The 21,695-nt window shown below is 43.4% G+C and overlaps 1 protein-coding gene across 1 annotated transcript; it reads left to right on the top strand.

Annotated features, from left to right (window-relative positions):
* The first annotated feature begins 129 nt into the window (after positions 1–129).
* On the top strand, positions 130–20,879 carry LOC119466389 (nuclear transcription factor Y subunit gamma). Its single transcript, XM_037726898.2, has 11 exons — positions 130–238; positions 2,650–2,763; positions 3,656–3,727; positions 3,816–3,929; positions 6,725–6,862; positions 11,182–11,280; positions 12,488–12,586; positions 14,563–14,625; positions 16,376–16,495; positions 17,818–17,949; positions 20,579–20,879. Exons 1-11 carry the CDS (start codon positions 170–172, stop codon positions 20,723–20,725), a joined length of 1,167 nt encoding a protein of 388 aa, XP_037582826.1. The 5' UTR covers positions 130–169; the 3' UTR covers positions 20,726–20,879.
* The last annotated feature ends 816 nt before the right edge of the window (positions 20,880–21,695 follow it).

Genomic DNA, 21,695 nt, shown 5'->3' with positions numbered 1-21,695 from the left:
CAGTGTCGTTGACTGCGCCAATTTTTTTTCCGTGCGCGTGTGCTCGTGGACGGCTGAAAGAAATGTCGACGTGGATTTGGTCACATGCCCCCAGTCCTATGATTTGATTCGAAGCTGGTTCGAGGTGAGTGGTGCGTCGTGTGCGCTGCGAAGGAAATGTGCAGCGCCTATGGTCGAGAACCTAGCCACTGAGTGCGAGCGGTCGGCTGTCGTCCTATCAACTTTGTCCAATGGGGCGGTCAGTGCTCCTGTGATTGGCTTGGGCCCCGAAAGAAATGTTCCCATCAAGGCACCGACTGATTGGCCGCCGGCGGATTTGAAACACGCGACACGCGGTCGCCGCTACTTTCGAGCACGCCGGACGGACGAAGCGCTTGTCGCGACGAAGTTTTCGGGGCAGCCGAGCGCGGACCGTGACCGCGGTGGCCCCCGATTAGGCCTAGACGAGCTCGCGGCCAGCGGTTGGCGATGACATCTCCGTGTATGGAGATAAGCGACGGCGACCACGTAGTTCGCGATAAGCGAGCGCGCATGCAGCGGCTTGCGCAGGTTGTTCGCTGCCACGATTTGCTAATTTGCGAGGAGAGTCCACGCTATCAGACGAAATTTTTTTTTCGATGGGGAGCCAGACGAAACCTTGCTATTCATCACTCGCCTGTCACTGCACACTTGTGCAAAGTTGCCCAAGATCCACTAGAAACTTGATGAATATGTTGCATTTTCTTGTTTTCCTTTGCCTATGCAAGGGGTGAGGATGAGAAGCCTGCCGCTGTGAACTAATGTGTAGCGTGCCCGACTTATTTGGATGAAGAAAAAAAAATGCTCAGTCATGGCTGCTCAGCATGTGCTTTGTCATCAAGAAATCCTAAAGAGTGTGCACTGTTCTTGCTGGCGCTGGTGACTAATTGGTCGAATTAATAAAATAATGGTTTTATTGAGCACACTGCATATTACTTTGCTGTTATTAGATAAAATACTGTGCCACTGTACATGAAATACATCATAGAATACATGTTACCGTAGTAATTTTTGTGACTTACCTCTCGGATGAAAACAGCACTACCAGAATTGGGACGATGCAAGAAGGCACACACAGACAGGGCTTTCACTAACAACCGATTGCATTTATTGACATGCTTTGCCTCTTATACACATATAAAGAACAACGCTAACATAAGAGGATCACAAAAAACTAAACAGAAAAGCCCACACAGCATTTCCAACACACAAATCCGATTGTTTGCACAGAATTTCTATGCGAGATTCATCAATGCGTTCACCAATCCTCTTGAGATTGCACTATATATTGTTTAAGTAAGGAACCAAACCACTTTTGTCTGGCGCCTTGCTTCGTGGCATACCAATTGGTGTCGTTGTGTCCCGTAAGTAGACTGCCTGCCACAGATGCTAAAGGTGCCATTTTAGCTGCCAAACTGCCATAAAAAAAAGCTGTAATGTTATGAGGCAAGACATCAGTGAAAATAGTTGTGCTTTCTTACTTGCACAACCTGTCAAAAAATTTCAAGAGGATTGGTGAATGCACAGGTCTTAGTGACATACTTTTGGCACTACTAAATCTTTTAAAGTCCTTGCACAAGGGAACTCTGGTACACGGACAAAGCAAAGGTGCACAAAAGGCAATATGTTGCATGCGAGCGTGGCAATTAACTTGTTTATTCGATGCCTCTGATGTGTGGAAAACAATACATTGGCCAGTCAGGCAGGGGCATTGGCGATAAACTGAGAGAGAGCAACAATAATGTAGCTAAGCTTGCTGTCTCTGGAAATATTGCCTTGCATTATTGACATTGCAAATGTAATCCTGCATTTTCCTAGTGTAAAACGCCATTTAAGCATCCAGATAAATCGAGAGAAGTATTAGAAGCTTTTGAAATTGAGCACTGAAGAGATAATTGTGTCAGCAATCTTTATCTTCATCTCACAGATAAAAAAATCGAGCTTCTTGCCCTGTCTGTAACATTGAGATGCCATGGGTGCCTTTGCGTTCCGTTTTTTGTGGCCACCTTACATTGTTAGTCTTGCTCTTAATCAGTGTATAAAGAAGCAAGGTGTGTCAATAAAAGCATTGAGTTGTTCATCTGTACCAAGTCTGTGCACTTACATCTTTCACTTACAAGAGAACTCCAACTAGGGCTCAGGTTCCCATGAGATGCAACAGCCAATGTAATTTTCACCTGTATGCTGGCCACAATCAGTGGTTTATATGCAGTGGAAGTGCTCCTACGTGCCATGCTTTACACTACATAATTTAGAGCTGTGCCTAAGTTCTCCTGTTCGAACAAGTTGTGGCAGGCATGCCTTGGAAATGCGGAATCTTTTTTAAACGAAAACACGCTGTATGTTCACTCCTATCACTTCATCCGCGGATCCAAGGGGATGTCCTGACCCTTTTTAAATTTGTGTACACAGTGCCAGTGTACAGCGCATGACAAACTCGTGAATTCCTTCTTCCTAGCTGTTACTGTTCTTTTGCTCTCGAGAGGCAAAAAAAAGTTCATTGATTACTAAAAAGAATCCACCAGCACATAAAATATTCATCATCAGTCGCCATCTCAAGTTGGAACCCTCCCCCTTCAAAAAAAAAACCTGGATCCACGCCTGATCACATCATCTCAATTTCTGGTGCAGGGCAACATGTCTGATTCGCAATCATACACCAATGCCTCTGGCCAGTCAGAGGCCCAGCAGGCATTGGAATACTTCTGGCCACGCGTCATGGAGGAAACGAGGAACCTGGGTGTGGTAAGTATCCTCTTAATATTTTCATGCCCGGACAAAGTGCTCCAGTATGTGTTTTAAAGGGAAGCATTTAAGCATTTTTTTCAACATTATGACATGTGTGACCTGGAGCCTTGTTGGTGTTATTGAGTGTAGAATCGGGTGAAAATGTATCGAGACAGAAATCAGTACAGGTGGAGTTTCCTATTTTCTAACTGCAAAATATTGACTTTGGGTCATGCTGCTTATCTGCTGAAAGCAGAACTGGAGGTAGTTGAGTGTGTGTGTTTGCACGTATGTGCAACTGGAATAAATAGCACTGCAAAAGCTGGTAACATGTCCTTTTAAGCTGCAAAGCAGACATCTAAATCAACGCTTAACCAACTGGTTCACATTGTCTGGTTGCTGACCTTTACCCTCTCCCCTTCCTGCCAACATGGCCAGCAGGAGATTCATGTCTGCTGGAAGAAAACTACATAAATTTTTATTATCGGTTATTTTCATGTGCAACCTGGAAAACCTTGTTGCTGCAAAGGAACAGAGAGAAGACATAAGAGATGTAGTACAGTTTAGAACACCTAAAGCAATAATCGTCATGATAATATCATAGTGCATAATAAATTCAAATGTATGCGGTGTATGCTTCATTAAACCACAATAAATGTTTTCTTGGATGCTCCTTTGCATGTACTTATTAAAGTGATGACAAATGTTACCATTATTGTTGGCCTCATAAAACTGTTGTGTATGGTTTCGCATTCTGCCAAGAAAAGGCAACGTTGAAATTCCTGTTATTGTAACATGAGCATGGTCTCACTGCCTTTTCATAGAAGAAAGTTGATGATGGAAACAGGAGGACTTCCTCTTGCGCACTTGTACATAGCACCTGATGCCTCGACTCCGCCATATCTTTCAGAATGAATTCAAGAACCAGGAATTGCCACTAGCCCGTATAAAGAAGATAATGAAGCTAGACGAAGATGTTAAGGTGAGTGTCAATGGTCTAAAAAATCAATGGGCACATGCGAGTGCACACTTTGAGGCATTTCGATGACAGTATCAATCTTTATTGGCAGATGATCAGTGCTGAGGCACCAGTACTATTTGCCAGGGCTGCTGAAATCTTCATCACCGAGCTCTCGCTCCGTGCCTGGGTTCACACGGAAGATAACAAGAGACGCACATTACAGGTAAAGTACAGTGAAATATGTGATGCTATCCCTTTTTGAGTGCCCTTGCTGAGTAAAGACGTGCTAAAAGGCTTACTGGCATGATATCTTTTATTCTCTGTTTCTTTTCTTTGCGTTAAATGAAGGTCCTAGACCTGTAAATCGTAGAAATAATAGTGACAAGCCTCAGGGCTCAGTTGATAATTTAATACACTGACAGGTTTTCTACTGCCAGTTTCGGTCCGCGTCATGACAGAGCAGGAGGATGCTCTGTCATGACGCAGCATATGTGGTCACGTGGGAGCAGGACATTGCGGCACTTTGATACTCGCTCCGGCTCCCTCTGTGGCCTCATGTGGTGCTACTCGTTGTGAGGACCGATGTATAGTAGCATAGCGTCACACCACAACACAGTAGAAGCGAAACTGAAACTGGCTGTAGAAAAGCTATCATATTAAATTATGTAGGGCGTGTTGAGGTTTGACAGTGTTTTTTCTAGGGGTTAGAGCTACCAGAGTTTTAATAAAAGCAAAAGAAGCAAAAATGTCACGAGCAATAGTTATTAACTTTATCAAAGGCCACTTGTTCCTAGGAGCACTTGTTCCTATCTTGTTCCTGCAACGGTGACTACGTTCACAATACTCCACGTAATAAAAAAAATTATGAAACACAACTGTATTTAAAGTATCAACATAAAAATCCAATTTTGTACTTCTGGAGTTGTGCCGGCTCATCTGCTGTGCAAGGTCATGGAGTCACTGAAGTTTTGCTGATGCTACCACAGTACACATCTGCGTGCTCTTGTGTGTAGAATTTGTGTACATATACAGTCGAACCTCGTTATAACGAAACAGGATATAACGAAATAATGGATAATAGCAAAGTAATTCTGGCTCCCCCTTCAACTTCATTATAACGAGATTTTACTGTATATAAATAAGACACCTTGAATGCGAGTAGGCGAGTAGTGCAAATGCGGTGTCTGTGGTGTTCTCAGTTAAAGTTGTGTGAAACACACTTCTCAGGCCGTTCGCTAATAATTAACAGCAAACCGTATGCGACACTGTTCACTTCTTGGCTGCTAAGGCGGTGAGATTCATACATGTGCTGCACCACTTAACGCAAAATGTGCAGATTTGCCAAGAATGGTCGCTGCTCTAACCCTGACTATCCGATGCAGAATGCATTGGATGGTCAGGGTTAGAGCAGCGAAAATACATTTATATTTGTAACCGTAACTGGGGCTGTGCAGTATGTGGAAGCCACGGAGAAAATTCTACTTAGCTTTGAATGCATTAAATGCCAGAGCTAAATTGATAGTGCCCGTCATTGCAGCATATAAACTCTATATCAACAAAACCGTATGTTAAGGGACAGCACTGAGTTTAGCGTGTCTAGGGCGTCAGAACTGGAAGTCGTGTTGCCCACATGCACATCCAGAACAAATTTAAACTGCACCCCCACCGTGACATACAGTAGGTGGAGCATTGCGGGTGCCACCCCGATCCGCTGTAGCCTCCTCAGTGCAAGCCGTTGAAGAAAGAGCGGAAGCACTGCAGGGGAGATAAAGGGCGATCTTTGAATGCTGATAACTCCTAAATCTGAATCTGAATGCTAAATCTCTCTAAACTTGAGTTCTTTCATGTCAAATACATTTCACGACTTTTAGAAAAAGTGCTGCAGGGCAGGGTTCTGCAGTGCCTTCCGTGAAATGTTTGTAAAGCATCTCCCAACAAATATTTTCAAACAAAAAGGTTTTTTTATGTGAAGGAGTTCTTAACAACCTATTACTGCTGTACTGCCATGTCCCCGCAGCCTACACCATTTCAGTAATACTTTCGTGTGGACTGGTTGGTTCATGACACATGTTAATACTTCATAAGCACGTTCATACTTCTCCGTTTTGTCATTTGAAGTGCACTTGAAGGCTTGTTGCCATAATGGGAAGAGCACTTTGGCCTGTGTTCTTGCTAAGTCTCCGTTTTGGTAGCGCTTTTTCTATCATCAGCATTTACCAACATGCCTAACTGACAGTTATTTAAATGTTATTTCTAGTACAAAGGGCCCTTTCCTGTGTGTTAACGCCTTCCTCTCTAACCCCGCAAAAGTGCTTCGTCTTGTGTTCTTACTGAGTCTCCATTTTAGTAGCACTTTTCCTTCATGAACGTTTACCAGCACGCCCATACAGCTATTCCATGTTGGCATGCTCATAGACATGATGGTTGTCATGGTCTGCCTATCATTTGTGTTGCCTGACCTCGGGAGTGTGTCGCACAACACTGTCACGCTACCACATCTCGTAGGCTATAGTATCAGAGAAGTGGTATTTTTCTCCACCACCAGATGGCACTATCTGTGACGAAATAGTTTATCAGAATATTACTCACCCATTGCAAAGGGTGTGGCCACAAGTTCAGTTCTGTTTTTGCTCCCACCAGAGGTGGAGCTTAGCACTGATTTTTAAATACTCCACCCAGTACCTATCGTGTTTACTCCTGCTTAAAAAAGAAAAACAGAAGTGGCGAGAGTTTTGAAATTTTGATGAAAAGGGCAGGGGGCAGCCTTTAGAGGGGAATTGGGGGCTCCAAGTGGCATGTACAGGAAAAATCATAGATACAGATGGGCATGACAGTACTGGTTTATTAGCATGACAGTACTGGACTCAGCTGGTTTATTAGCCACACTCAAAAACTGTTGCAGGGCCCTTTTCATGTTCAGCGTATATCGGGGCTTGGGCCACATTTGTTGCTGGTCATGCAGTGTTTTTTGTTTGTTTTTTTGTCTGTGTAAATATCTCTCCACTACAAACGTTTCAGAGGAATGACATTGCCATGGCTATCACCAAGTACGACCAGTTCGACTTCCTCATTGACATCGTGCCAAGGGACGAGCTCAAGCCAGCCACCAAACGGGCAGAAGAGACAGTGCGGACGACGACCATGCCCGCCGACCAGGTCAGTCATGTCATGCACAACTACTTCCGGCGCATGTGGTTTAATTCCTCGACTGAGTGACACACCTGCCGTGCATCAGGAACTGCACCTAAGTCATAAACCAAAGCCTTGTTATGCCAAAGCCTTTGTTGCGCACGTTTATACAAAAAAAAAAAAAGCTTCTGCGCAGAATGCAAGTCGATCTATGCTCCTTTGTTGTAAATGTGTGTATGCTGAAAGTGCTGACACAGCAAAATAAGAAGTTCTAAGCGTGGCACCTTGCCATTTGCCTGAGTTTTGCCAAGTGCTTTCTGCGCGCACCACTGCAAGTGCTGTAATCTCAAAAAGAGATACTGAAATTAAAGTAGCTGGCTAGAATTGTAATAGCATATAGAGCTATCGTATTTACTCGAATCTAGGCTGGCCCCTATTCTAAGCCGACCCCCGAAAGGCTTAAGCCAGAAAAAAAAAATTTCCTCGAATGTAGGCCAAACAGAAAAGTGTGGACAGCGTTCACAAAATGACAACAGCATTTATTGAATATGAACATGCCGAGCTCATTTTACGTCATCATCGCTGCTAGCGTCATTGCCATCTTTCTGTGGTCCAGTAAATGCATCCTCGTTGCGGCGCACGCAAAAAGCATCTCCCGTTGCCCCTCCAATGACGGACGTTTTTCTTATCTATGCTGAAATCCCGCCGAGCTTGAATGTTTGACAAGGCCTCTGTGGCTAGCACAACTTTTCGTTTGAAAGTGGCACTACAGTGTCATCGCCTGTTTGGTGCCATTACGAAAACGCCACACTGCACGCCGATACAACACAGGTCAAAAGGGCGACGTCGCTCGTGTACTTCAGTTGGCTGCTGGCTCGGCTAGTAACGGCTGCGATACTGACTTTTCTGGATGGCGCTAGCTATGCACCATATTTATCAATTTCAATCCTCGAATCTAAGCCGACCCTAGAGTTTAGTATATGATTATTTGAAAAAAACTATTGGCCTGGATTCAAATAAATACGGTACTTGTTTGTGTAATGCACAGCAGTGTGACTCGATGTTCAGTGTTTGAATAAATGGAACACATTGTAGCAGACAATGCAGATGGGACTGCCACGAGTCACAGAAAAATGTCCTTGACTAGCCGGGCACTATGACAGGAAACAATTAGGAGCTCAAGCTTCTGCAGTGGTGCCTCTGAAAGCATCCAGCCCAATCAATAGAATTGCACAAAGGTTTCACTTAACTAAGTTGGTATGTGCAAGCAGCATGTGGTAATGGCAGAGCACGAGGCTCCCAGCACTACACTTGGTTGCCGTGGCAAACATTGTGCTAGAAGAGCTGTGCTTTCAGGTAGAGTCTTGTGAGCACGTAACAAACTATGAATTGGGCTGAGCATTTGTATGGCTGGTATAATGAGAGTGTGTGTGAAATCTCTTCCTGAATGCGCCTGACTGTATTCTTGTAAAACACAAGCACTTGCTTGCATATTAGGTATACAGTTGAACCCTTTTATAATGAATCGCTTGGGGCCTCCGAAGTCATTCGTTATACAGGTCACTTCATTGTCAAATTCTCGAACTGCACAGCTCACAATAGAAGCGGGGCAGAATTATTCCTTCGTTAAACTGGTCATTTCGTTGTAGAGGGACTCGACTGTACTCCATTTCCTATGTGCATGCAATGCTGCAGAAGCTGCATTTGTAGTGCACTCATGTATTCTACCAGCATGGGTTCCGAAGAGGCCTTTCTTGCATTATGTACACAGCTAGTAGGATTTTCACATAGTGTCTTATTGGCATATGATGGATCTAAACAGATTGACTGTATTAAACTAGACTTTACAAAAGCTTTTGACGCATTACAGCACCCCCTCCTGCTCCTTAAGCTCTTGCACCTAGGCCTAACCAAAAACATCATTAACTGCGTACATAATTATCTCAATCAGCACTTCCAAAAGTTGTCATCAACGACTCAGAATCTCAACTTGCTGCTGTCGCATCAAGTGAGCCGCAGGGGTCTGTAGTGGGGCCCTTGCTATTCTTAATTTACATTGACATCAGTCTGAACGTCTCATCAACAATCCGACTTTATGTAGAGGACTGTGTGGTATTCCGAGAAATTAATTGTTTAGGTGATGCCACTACCTTACAAAATGGCCTCAACCACATCCTATCATGGTATGATAAATGGAATACGAAGTTAAGTCCCTCCAAATGTAATTACACTCGCTTCAGCTATAATTAATTGCAATGTATTAAAATTTAATTATCACTAAGGTAATGAAAACATTGCTATTGCTAAAAATGTTAAACATTTAGGCGTAACCTTATGATTAAATCTCATGTGGAATAAACATATTGAGACAATAACCTTAAAAGCGAGCCCAGTCCTTAAGTTTATGAAAAGAAAGGTTAAGCAGGTGCCTCAGGAGGTAAAGACAGTGTTGTATACAACCTACGTGCGGCCAATTCTAGAATACGCTGCATCATGTGGGATGCTTACACTAACGTATTAATTAACAAGTTGGAAGCGGTTTAAAGCCGCCAAGCATGTTTTGCAACTAATTCATTCTGCCGTAACGTTAGTGTTACCGCCCTCAAAAATTGTTTATCGCAGGATCCATTAGAAACCCGTGGCTGCTTTTTCAGGCTTTCCTTTCTCAATCATTTAGCCCATGACAACCTTGACATCGATCAACAAAAGTACTTGAAGCCTTCCACATATTATTCCAATAGTAAGAAAATTAGGTGCCACACTACAGTGTTTCAGTCATTCTTTCCACACACAATATGTGGGGGGAACAACTTACATAATACTGTTGTTACTGCATCCAGTGAGTCATTTGCCGTCTTACTGAAGCGACATTTGCATGGAACGCAGTCATGATGCAGAAGTGTTACCCTACGCCCAGTCTACCTCTGATCTTGTCTTTTTTATTTTTGACTTACTTGTGTCGTGTAAATGTTACTGACACTGATGTTTAATTTTTGTTTTGTTTGTATAGTTTCATTATATATATATATATATATGTTGTTTTTTCTGTTTATCGTGTGATGCAACCCCGCTGCAATAACGCCCTCAGGGTGCATGCAGTGATGTTAATAAATTAATAAATAGAAGTGTATCGCTTCACACATTTCATGGTAAACTGGCTTTTAATATGTGACGTATTCTGTTGACTAACGTCTGGATATATTAGAACTACAATGTTTGGAGTAATGCTACGTCGAATAACACATTGCTTGTATGCCTTGACCTTGCAGTCTACGATGTACTATGCTTTGGTCATGCATGCATGATGATTGAGTGCTCTTGAAGCTGTGCAATGAGTGAGGTTATACAAACATATCACTCCACTTGTCATTCCGATCTTAATATGTTTTATATGCAAGGTCTTCTGTGTGGAACTTGCTTCGTATATTCTCAATAACTAGGGGTGTGTAAATATCAAAATTTTCTAATACAAATTGAATACTTCACTTTGAATATTAAATAATGATATGTACATGCATTTATTAGCAAGTTGGCTTAATTTGTTATGTTAGAACATTGCAGTTACGTTGTTAATGTTAAAAAACTAGACTAGTAAGTAATTATACTAAAACATTGTGTATTTGGCTCATGTCAACTTGGAAAATTTAGTAATTCCCATTAGCTGCTTCTCGCCAGCCTGTGCCTTATTATATTGCATCAAATGCCCCTAAACTCATAGGCATTTGACCCTGTGCCAGTAGTCACTCGTCGCACTTGCTGTCAAGCAATAAGCTCAGAAAAAAAAAAACCTGCACCCTCCTCCGCAAACTCATGCCTTTGGCTACTAGAGGCTGGCTTTTCTGCAAAGTTTTCACGATTAGGAGCTAAGTGTGCTTTACAGGCGAAATTTCGCTGGCAGGACGAAATTATCACAAAATTCAGCACAAAATCGCCGCAATATTCTTAAATTAGACAGAAACAAATTCTAAGAACCGTGTTTGCTCCCACATAGCAATATATTCAATTTGATTCGAATATTCATATCCAACCGAATACTCAAATATTTTCGAATATCTATTTTTCAAATCGAATATGAATATTAAAAATATAATATTCGATAATATTCTAACTTTTGGAATATATGCGCACCCCTATCCGTAAGGTATAAAGTCAATGTTACACCTAGTTATGTAGCGCATTCCTGTTTCTTGCAGTCATGTGGCGCATACCACTTTCTTGGTCTCAAATGCATGTATTGCGAAAAGTTGCCCTAGCCTCCACAGCATTGCCCGCTGTGTATATAGCGGGTTATGGAATGGCTCCTCCACTTAAGTGAGTGATCCTGAATTGTCTCCTTGCAAATGCAGGTCCAGTACTACTTCCAGTTAGCCCAACAACACCAAGCAGCCCTACAGCAACAGCAACAACAGCCCACAGCCACCCTAACGACAGCTGCACAGCCACAGGTGGGTAGCAGGGTTTCCAGGCTTAACCCGGTTTCACAACAGAGTGTCTGCTTTTCGAACCTCTCGGTTATAAGAATTTCCGTGGCTTTGCAACTACTCGGCTGTTCTTTGTCTGTGTCGGGTGTAAAGTACCATTATAATGCCAGTACTACTGTGTCTCACATGACACTGTCATGGTTTGTGCTGTAGCATTACTGTGCCTTAGATGCCCCTCACTAGGTGATGGCATTGCAAATGTTCTGCAATATATTACGCCTATTTACTCCGTGAAAAGGGCTGAAACAAACAAAGGAACAGGAAATTTGCCGGCACGAGATGGAGTTGGCCGACAATTCCAGATAGCTGGGTCCTTTGTCCTTCAGTGAACCCAACTAGGTTGATTAGAAGAGCGATAAAAACAATTATTAACTGACTGCACAGATGCATAGCTTTCCAAGCATCATCCTTGTAGTATTCACATGCTGTGCAGTTTACTGTCATCACCAGCCCTTTCTGTATAGACAAGCTGCTTGTTTGTAGGGCAGGCAAGAGGAGTAGACGACCACGTCAATACGTCTCGTTTACTGTTCACCACTTTGAACAACAACAACTCCCTACTCTAGGTAACTTTTGAAAACTTGCACATGTGGTGTTACAGTCTTGGCAAATCAGTTCTGCTGAAATTCGCAAGGAGGCTGAAGGAAGTCTCTGTTCTTGCACTTCGAATCGTCACTTAACAGCATCACTCTGCGATCTGCTGACCTCCTGGTTGGCTGCGTTAGTAGAGCGACTGCCCTGGAAATGTGTTGGTGCCGGGTTTAATCCTCGCACCAGGACAAATTGTTTTCCAACTGCAAGCTTTTTTTTTTTTCCTTTTTTTAATCTTGCACTCTAAAAACAACCAAGGAAGAACAGTTCAGAATTTTGTTTCTTGTTTGCCTACACTGAATGTGGATAACTAGAACTAGAAACAGTGCAAAAAAGACTATGGACAGTCAAAGACATGGCACAGGCGCTGACTCACTATTGTGTCTTTCACTGATTGTGGTCTTTATTGCACCGTTTTTAGCCTGCAAGAAATGCAACAACACGTCCAGCTCCTGATTCTGCTACACTGAATGTGGTTGCAATGCCATCGCATCTTCATGACGTCAGATTCTACAGCATTTCTGGCATGAGCCTATTATGTGTGCTTCAGCTCTGAGTTCTTGCATCTTTTGCTCTGCAGATTCAGATAGTGCAGGCATCTGGCACCAACCCACAGGCCCTGACAGTACAGAATGCAACACCTTCTTTTTCAATGCCCTCTGTGCTACAAGTGCAACAGGTCAGTTGGAAAAGTGCTGGTCACACCATACTACGCATGCATTTTGAGTTTAAGAAAACATGAGCTTGCAGTGGCTCATGATGGAATATTCAGGCCTGACTACCAGTAATGGCAAGTGGTGCAAACACTTTAGATGTAAGCGTCTCATGACGGCTTAGTGGTAACTAAATAGGTCACTAAGCTTAATCAGCGCAGCATCATCATGAGTCGGTGACCAAAAGTAATGTTTGCTGCCTAGTTAGTGAAGATATTTTTAATGACTGAATAACACTCAGAAAGCTGAGAAATCGCCTTGCCAGTGAAAGCAAGGGTACAAGTGACAACTTGACTTTTCACGGCTGCCATTTTCGTGATAGAATCATGCACATACATTACGTTGAGAAAATTGAGCGCAACACTGTAAAGCAGTCCAAAATTTCAGTCATAACTGCTCATCAGTTCTGTGGGAAAGGTGGTGTGCGAATAGTCAAGCATGTCTAAAAAGTCAGTCAGTGACTGTGGTCATTGTTACACAGTCATGACTGAATTATTTGTCCTACTGTCTGTCTGTTTGTCTCTCATTTCTGTTGTCATTCTGCAGCATGTGGGAGCCACCTGTGCAAGGAACATGTGGTTAATATGCAAAGCCTTGAGCATTTCCCTCATCCGTATTCTGTCGTGAAAACTTTCATTTACCATCTTGTTATTCACAAGAACCATGTGACGCAAACACTGAAGCGAGGGCTCCATACAGTCAAATCTCATTATAACGAGACAGGATGTAACAAAATAATAGATATAACGAAGTAAGTGAAATTCCCCTTGAAATCCCCATAGAGATGTTGGTTTGACAAGCACACTGTGGCCTCTTTCCTTGGCCGTCTTGCTCATCGGCATGTATAAGTTTATCGGTGTCTGATTAGCGTTTTCGTTTTGAGAGCAGACAAACTCTGTCTCGCAGCAGGCTTATAACTCAACTTACGGCCCATCACACACAGCTAAACCAAAGAGGCAGCAAAGCGAGCAACAGACACACGAATTCGACACTACGCCCGACTATGCCGACCAAGCGTCGGCTGCCCCTTTTTCACTTGGACTGTCTCGTGCGCTGCGTCCGGCCGCACATCACACACTCTCCCATAATGTCAGAGTAAAGTTTCTGTCGTAGACAGCAGTTAACGTTTCTTACTGTCTCAAGTCTGTGAGGTGCCTTTGCGCCGGCACTGGCGGCATGCTTCCCGCCACTGTTCTCTTGCCATGGCTTTGCTGTCAGCTTCTCCGTCATGAAACCCTCTGCTGGTGTGGTGCCACGGAATGTTTGTCGCTAGCGTGGATCTGTAGCTTACATGAGCATTATTAAGTGTTTGCAACACATCGACGAGATTCGAGAATAAGTGCGCTTGCTCTAAACACAAAAAGAGCCTAGTCCCTCTGAAGAACTGCAGCGTAGCCGTTCGATCGTGGGTCTGCACAGGACCAAAGTTGGGGGTGTGATTATTACGCAAGGAAAAACAAAAATCACAATGTTTGGGGTGCGTTTATGAAGCGAGTGTGTTCATCACTCAAATATTATGCGGTAGCAGGCAACACTGCAAAAACTACAGAAGTAGTGCACTCGAACAAGCCTCATTCCACGTTTTTCGCTGTGCAGCTGTTTTTGATCTGCAATGCTTTTTATGGAATAAGTACTTCATACATTACGAATATAACTTGTGGACATAAGATCACATCAATTCACACATTATTTGTCCATCTTTATGCTTCCAGTATGCGACAAACTATATTCCGGTCGCATGCGACTTGCTGTGGCCACTACAGATTTTCCTGCTCACCTTAATCCAAGCGCCACTTGAAGTAATCTGAGCACCAGACTATCTAATCCAAGTGCCAGTCAATTTAATTCAGGCAAGAAAAGCAACGAGACTGAGAATCAAAACAGCTGAAATATAATAAATATAATATAGAACGAGTCTGAAATGCCACGTTCCTTCCTTCAGGTTGGTGCCGCAGAGCAGCAGCAACAAGCGCAGCAACAACAGCAGCAGCAGATACAGCTGCAGGTGAGAGTTGTGTCTTCCTGCAATCCCTGCAAAGTTTCGTTTTGTGACTACCGCAACAAAATTTGGAATTTGTGAAAGTGCGAAAGTGCACTTTCTGCACACTGAAATGCCAGAAATAACAGTATTTTTTTTTTCCCCTCACGCGTGCATTGAAGTTACTGAAAGCACCAGTAGGCCTCGCTAGTGTTGTCTTCTGCATCAGTCAACCAGCACAGTTTAGCACGGGAATTTAGCACAGTTCAACACTAGGTTTAATTGTGCGAATATCATCTATGTTTACACCTGACATGCAATGACGGATAAGGTCTACTTATCCGGCTGGTTGAATTGAACAAGATGCAAAAATTAAACTACCAAAACGCACCACCAATTCATTTGGCAGTATTTGTCCGATGATAAGACGCCCCTGAATCGAACATGCGCCCACTTTCTATGTGTCCTAAGTAGAAAACCCATTCATAAATGACATTAAAGCTCTTAAATAAAGGAGAAATGTAACACGCATCCGATTTTTTAGCAAGGATAAGGGGCAAGGGCCTTAACATGTGTTGTACATTGGCAGCCGGTCTTCTAAAGTCAGCTTCGCCAGAATACAGCGGTGTTAAGCGGTAAAGCCTGCAAACGTTGCAAAGGCGGTTTTGATTTTGTATCTGATTGCATCGTGCAAGCAGTTTTCCGCCCAATTATCTCAGTAAAAAAAGCTTCAGATTAGAATCAGGTAAATACCATAATCAGACATTGTAGGCTACCGCTGTTGCTTGCAAGTCTTCCTGAAAGGCCAGAAATGGACGTTTGGAGCACGAGGTGACGTGTGTTTGATGCATTCGCTGTCCCTTAATAAGCTTGGCCGAGACATGCTGCCTCTAAAGAGGTCGCTATGGGGTCAAGCACACAGACTGGTCAAGTTCGAATTTCAGAGATTGAATTGACAAAAGTCCGTTTACTATTGGTCTGACAAATATTCAAGGAATTAGTTCAGCTCCCATGCTCTGCATCAGATGGGAGGCACGTTCATGGTGTCAAAGGAGCTGTGTACCGTCAAACCCAGTTGAATTATGTTTTATTATGGCACAATTTCCTGTTAGGTGAAATTTCTGCCACATTTCCTTTTTCTTTTTTTTTTTCTCCGTCGCACGCGTCGTTGAGGGGTCTGTCCTAAGCTTTTCCGCTATGGTGGGGTCAGAGCAATGCTGGTTGGAGGCACTGTTGCATGATTTGTCGCTCTGCTGAGAGCATTGTCGGAGCGCGGTATGTTTGAATGAATCACCGTAAATGCTTGCGCGTTAAAATTATCGGGCGTTCTTGCCCATTGGAATATAAATAACTTTGACGGGACCACAGTGTCAGTTCAAATAAACTGGAAATTTGAATTAAGCATGTTTGAATTGACGAGATTCAACTGTAGTGAGGTTTAACTGTATTAACAAAATTCACGTATCTACCAGTTGACTTGACACATAGGGGCCTGTGCACGCCAAACAGCAGACACGCGTATTGATGAAAAAGTGTTCACCTAACAACCAGTCAACATCTCTGTAAGTTTACTCTAAACATTCCTTTTTCTGGCCTCGAAGACAGATGCATTTATGGTAGTCAGATTAAGAAAAAAGATTATTGATTGCTCATTATATCAAACTCATTCTCGTTTGTTTTGGTGGTTGTGTTTGTTAGTCTAGTAAAGTAGGCTCGATGGTACTGCTGTCGATTCGCAAATTGCAAAACCCACGCTGCTATTCTGTCCCCGTTCCAGACCCAGCCGCAGGTGGTGCAGCTGCAGCAACCCGTGCAGACACAGCAGGTTGCGCAGCAGGGAGGCATCCAGATTGTGCAGCAAGTCATCAACAGCAACGGGGAGATACAGCAGATTCCGGTGGGTGGCACTCGCCTTTCACAGCCAGCACTGCTGTTACTGCTACGTCACGCATGAGGGCGCAGTCCACTCACAGCGGCAACAATTATATATAGCCCGCTGTAACCGTAGGCTTTGTGTACATGGTATAAGCAGAATGGTAAACTGTGCAAGTTGGTAATGATTCGTGTTTGAAAGGTAGTGAGAAAACCTAGGCAGGACGAAAAAGGACATAGAATGACCGGACAGATTGCTTTGTGCAATTGTTCTATGTCTTTCTTTCGTCCTGTCTAGGTTTTCGCACTACCCTTCCTCTGTTTTGACCTGAAGCTTGATGAAATCAAACCAGATGCACAATCCATGGTCACAATAGTATTTTTTGACATGTTGGCCATTGTTATGAGTGTACTGCAATCTCTCGTCTCGAGAGGTGCTTGGCAAGTGGGCAGAGCCAAGCATCCTTTTATTCGGACAGTGTCGAGTGAACCGGTTGCCATCTCAGCTTGCCAGCATGCACATTGCTGTGCCCTGAATGTCACGTCAGGGAATTGCTCTTCTCTACGTGGCACTGCCCACGCTATTAGCAGAAACAACTAGTTTTTGTGCATTGAAGCATTCAACCGCACTGCAGAAGTCGGTGACGACGTGTGCGGATCCAGCCTCTGTTTGGCAGCGGCAAAGACTCGGTCACAGACAGTCCATCGTGCAAGTTCCCAAACTGCACATGGTGCGAAGTTTCCTTAATTTGAACTTCTAAGTCACTGAGAATTTGTTTCAGTAGAATCGAGTTCAAGTAACAGGCACCCCTTTGACATAAAACAATGATGCACTGCAAGAGTTGCCGCACACAGCCACGTCAAAAATGCGCCTGAAGGCTCACCAGCAGCATTTCTAGTTTTTGGCAATGCCTTGCCCTCCATGTCATGCAAAGTTTGGCCAGTGAAACAACAAATAAAGAAGGGAAGCTTGGCTCGCACCAAATCGAAAACTGGAATCGGCAAGATGCCTGGCTAACAGCCAGGCATCTTGCTGATTTTGGCTAACAAGCAATTAAGCGGTTGTAAATTATTAATGATTTTCTCCCTCATTTAAATGCTCTTCAGAATGTTGTGAAATTGAGGGAGCTCCACTGTGGGTACTGTTTCAAAGTGGCAGTAGGTTTAGAGCTCTTGACCGGTATTCCTTTCACTCGATTCTATTCCTTTATTATCCACTGCTCACGACTGACCAATCCTGGTGATCGATCGCATGGGCAGAGCTCCCCACTTGGACCACTGACTAAGCGTGAAAAGAAAAACAACTTGAATGAAATTGTTGCGTCATTCCCACTCTCTCTGTTACAGATCCAGCTGACACCTGCGCAACTGCAGTTGATCCGGATGCAGATGCAAGGACAGAGCACGGGTCAGCCCATCATCATCCAGACAGCACCCATCCCCCAGGCGGCACCTCAGCCCCCACCGCAGCAGCCACAGGTGAGACATAGCCACAAACAAGCACTGCTTATATACTGCATTGTCAGCTTTAGTTGTCTGTTGAGAATTCACAAAAATTCCATGTGTTGCAGTGGAGCTGCCGTAACATTGGTTAATGGGGTATATTAGCTTCCACCCATGGATGCGTAGTAAAACTTTACTATGACGAAGTTGAAGAGGGAACGGAAACTACTTTGTTAGAACCATTGCCCACAGTGGGAAAGAGTATTCTTAACTATGAACGAGAAAGGTGTCAGCAAAATGAGGTTTTAAGTGCTAGTACCTATTAGAATTTCAAGAGGAACTCTTTGTTATAGTAATGTTGATTAGTTCGTTATAACCCACCTCTTTTAAAGAGGTTTGACTGCAGTCATTGCCTGGATCTCCATTTCCTTACTGATTTCAGACTGTGCTTTAGTTTTTCATTCAGCCGTCCTGTTCTCTGCTGCATTTGGATAGCAGTGGCATCTGACCATTTATCTTGTCAAATAGTTAGCCTACTGTAAAGCTTCCTGTGTTTAAAACCTGCACACAAAAAGTAACAGTGCGACAAACGGGATCCCAAAAGTAACAAGAATTTTTCTGATATTTTTTTTTTAATTCACGTGTTCTTTCCGCATTGGAAAATATGAATACGCTTTAAGGGCGTGATAGGCTTGTCTCACCACTTTATCCATTGTTCAGCAACTATTGCAAATTGATGACCCTCGGTGCTACCAGTGTTTTCTTTTTGATCTCCTCCACATCTCGAAAACGCTTTCCTTTGAGCCCTCATTTCAGCCTTGGAGTTGAGGGGGAAAGAGATATTGAAGCCTTCTTTAAAGCCTCCTTTATCCAAATTTAGTGAAAGTGCCCCGCTTTTTTTTTTCTAATTTCATTAATTAAATCATTTTTATAATAGACTATTAGTTCCAAAGTTAATGAAAAATAAGGTACTGTTCTTTCCAGGAACAATGGTGCAAAGATTGCTAACCAAAATATTGCTTTAGGCACATAGCTAGATGTTAGCAAGAATAAGGTTCACAAGGATAGAAATACTTTTTTGGTTATGACAAGTCTGAATTATACAGTGCTCCAAAGTGTTGTGTTTAAAAATGTGGCTAATTCACTACTTAACGTGGAACCAAAAAAATTAAAAATCTAATTTTGAAAATCTGTTTATACTACTACTGTGTGCATTACGCATTTAGCTACAATCTGTAACAAAAATTGTAGGTGCCCTGATGGCTGAGACATCGCTCCCAAAAGATTGCAAGGAGCCCAAAATTTGTGTTTTGCAGAAATTCAAGAAAGACAAACAAGCAAAGCTCATTTTTAATCGGTTAGAACAAAAGATCGTGAAATATTTACGTTGCTAGACAGTTGGCAGCCACCAGGGATATAATCCGTCTGCCTACAACTACCCAAATACGATTATCAAAAAAATCTGTTTTAGCATGACCTTTTTCGTTTTTAAATCCCATGTCCTTCCAGCGTTGTCATTCCGTTGGTGTCGGGAAGTGCTGCATACTCAGTGCTGTGCAGGTGTCACCGTTGTTCTGATGCACAAGCAACTCGCCTGTGTTCCCCATGGTTCAGAGCACAACAATGCGACTTTTTGACAAGGACAAAAAACGAAGGACAGGCAAGGACAAGCACAGCAGAACATCACACTGTTATGCATTTAATCATGCAGTACCAACTAGCCCAATCTTTGACATTATTGTGTTCCACAGATTGGAGTGTGCTCTTCGAACTGCATCACACAACCACTTGGGCGCTTTAACGTAAACATGCTGGTCAACTGTTTGGCCTTGCGGTACAAATTGGAGGTGAACAAGCTCTTTGATATCAAAACATTTCCCAATTGACAACAGAAATTTATACACACACGTTGCTCTTTAATGGCCACCACCACAAAATCGACACAGACGGTGGAAGCAATGCTGTGAGCAGACAAAACTTTACACAAGAACACTGCTTGGTCAACTGATGGAGACGACAGTGTAGTATGCGCGCCTAGCAGTACAAGCCTGTAGTTAACTCTCCCAAGTCAATAAAAAAAAAAAAAATTCTCGTTACTTTTGGGTCCCCCCCTCAATTGAAGTTGGCTCAGAACCAAAAAATCTAAAGGCATAAAACTGCAACTGAAAGGACAGTTGTGACAGTGGGCTCAGGTTTTTGTTACCTAGGTGCCACTGACGTACTTGCTCTAACAAGGTGCCGATACCAGGCACTCGGCAGATGATGGCTTTTGCCTCTCTCTTTGCGTGATTATACATATGACAAGAAAAAGGCTTCAGACAAGATGATACGAATCAGGGAAAGCAATGAGTGGCTATCACAAATTAAATGTAATTTGAGGTACCGTGCCCACCTTTAGCCAGCATGCTTCATCCTTGGGTTGAATGCAGTGGATACTCTTCAAGACAAACTCTGCTAAGACATATTCTGATAAGCTGAACAGTCTGGGAAACCCTTTTTGTTTCCACTGGTCCAGTTTTTCTACCAATTCTGCTAACATATGTTTAGACAAGCTTTCTTAACAGGTATTTCAGGTCCAGTCTTATTATCATGATCTCATTTGTGCACTAGGCAAGCCACTTTTCTGTAAATGGGCATTGTGTAAATGCCACTTTGTACCCTGCAGACACTGTACCAGATCCAGCAAGCTCCAGGACAGCCAGCCTCGGTATTCCTGGCTCCAGCAGGGGCAGTGGCAGGCACACAACAAACCGTCCAGATTCAGACGCAACAGGAGGCACAAGCCACCGAAGACGACGGCACGGACCAATGACAACAGAGGGCCCGTGGCTGTTGATCCCCCTTGTAAAAGCATTGTTGTACAGACACCCGCTCCACCACCGCCAAAACTTGCCTTTTGTAGCACACCGTACTTGTCTTCTGGAATAAATGGGACAAGTGGCATCATCACCTTCACCACCTTGTAACCCTGCCCTGTTCTCTGTTTGTTGAAAGAAATGTGGTTATGCACACCCATTCCATCACCCCAACCTGCCTTTCATCACCAACTAACCAACACCACCAGGCACAGACTGTGTCAGCTTGAATTTAGCCTCACGTTTGACAGCTACTAGTGGCACCTTGATAAGCGCAGTCCAGGACAACCCCACAAGAGGTGCAACCTGCACCAGCAGAGATGACGTCGCACACGTGGAACTTCAGTGTCACTGCAGTGCTCGACACTTCAAGAGAGTTCCCAAGCCAGCAACAGCTAGGGAACTCCTGTGAAGTGCTGAGCATGCAAAAGCACCTCCGGAAATGTGCTGCATAGTCAGAAGATAAAAAAAAGACGGCGGTCAGGGTCCTAATGCAATTGTCATGTGGGCGCTCAGCTCCAATATGGCAGAAGGCAGGTAGCACGCAGATGGTTAAGACGGTGAGAGAGAGGCTATGCCTCGAAGAGGGTAGCTAACCTCCTCGCACTTTCACATTGCAATAGTTTGCTCCTATTTCAATGACTAAACCCTTTTTAATTGAAAAATTATTGTGATAGAATGCTCCCTGGGCAATGCTTCCGGTCTGTAACCAAAAATTTCAAGAAAACCCTATGAGAGGCACTTTGAAATACTATAACCAGTTAAAAAAAAAAAAAAGATGCAGGACACTGCACAAACCGCACGGCCAGGTGTGATAGCCATGTGATGGCAAGAGCCATTGCGGTTTGGGTGTGGAACAACGGTGTTTGCATAGAATCTCATGTTATTGTGAGAACCGGCAGTACTTGTGGAGAAAATTGAAGGAAC

This window comes from Dermacentor silvarum, chromosome 10 (genome assembly GCF_013339745.2).
Source record: "Dermacentor silvarum isolate Dsil-2018 chromosome 10, BIME_Dsil_1.4, whole genome shotgun sequence".
Lineage (NCBI taxonomy): Eukaryota > Metazoa > Arthropoda > Arachnida > Ixodida > Ixodidae > Dermacentor > Dermacentor silvarum.
The sequence above is the reverse complement of the archived record's forward strand: the minus strand, read 5'-3'. Positions and strand labels throughout refer to the sequence as shown.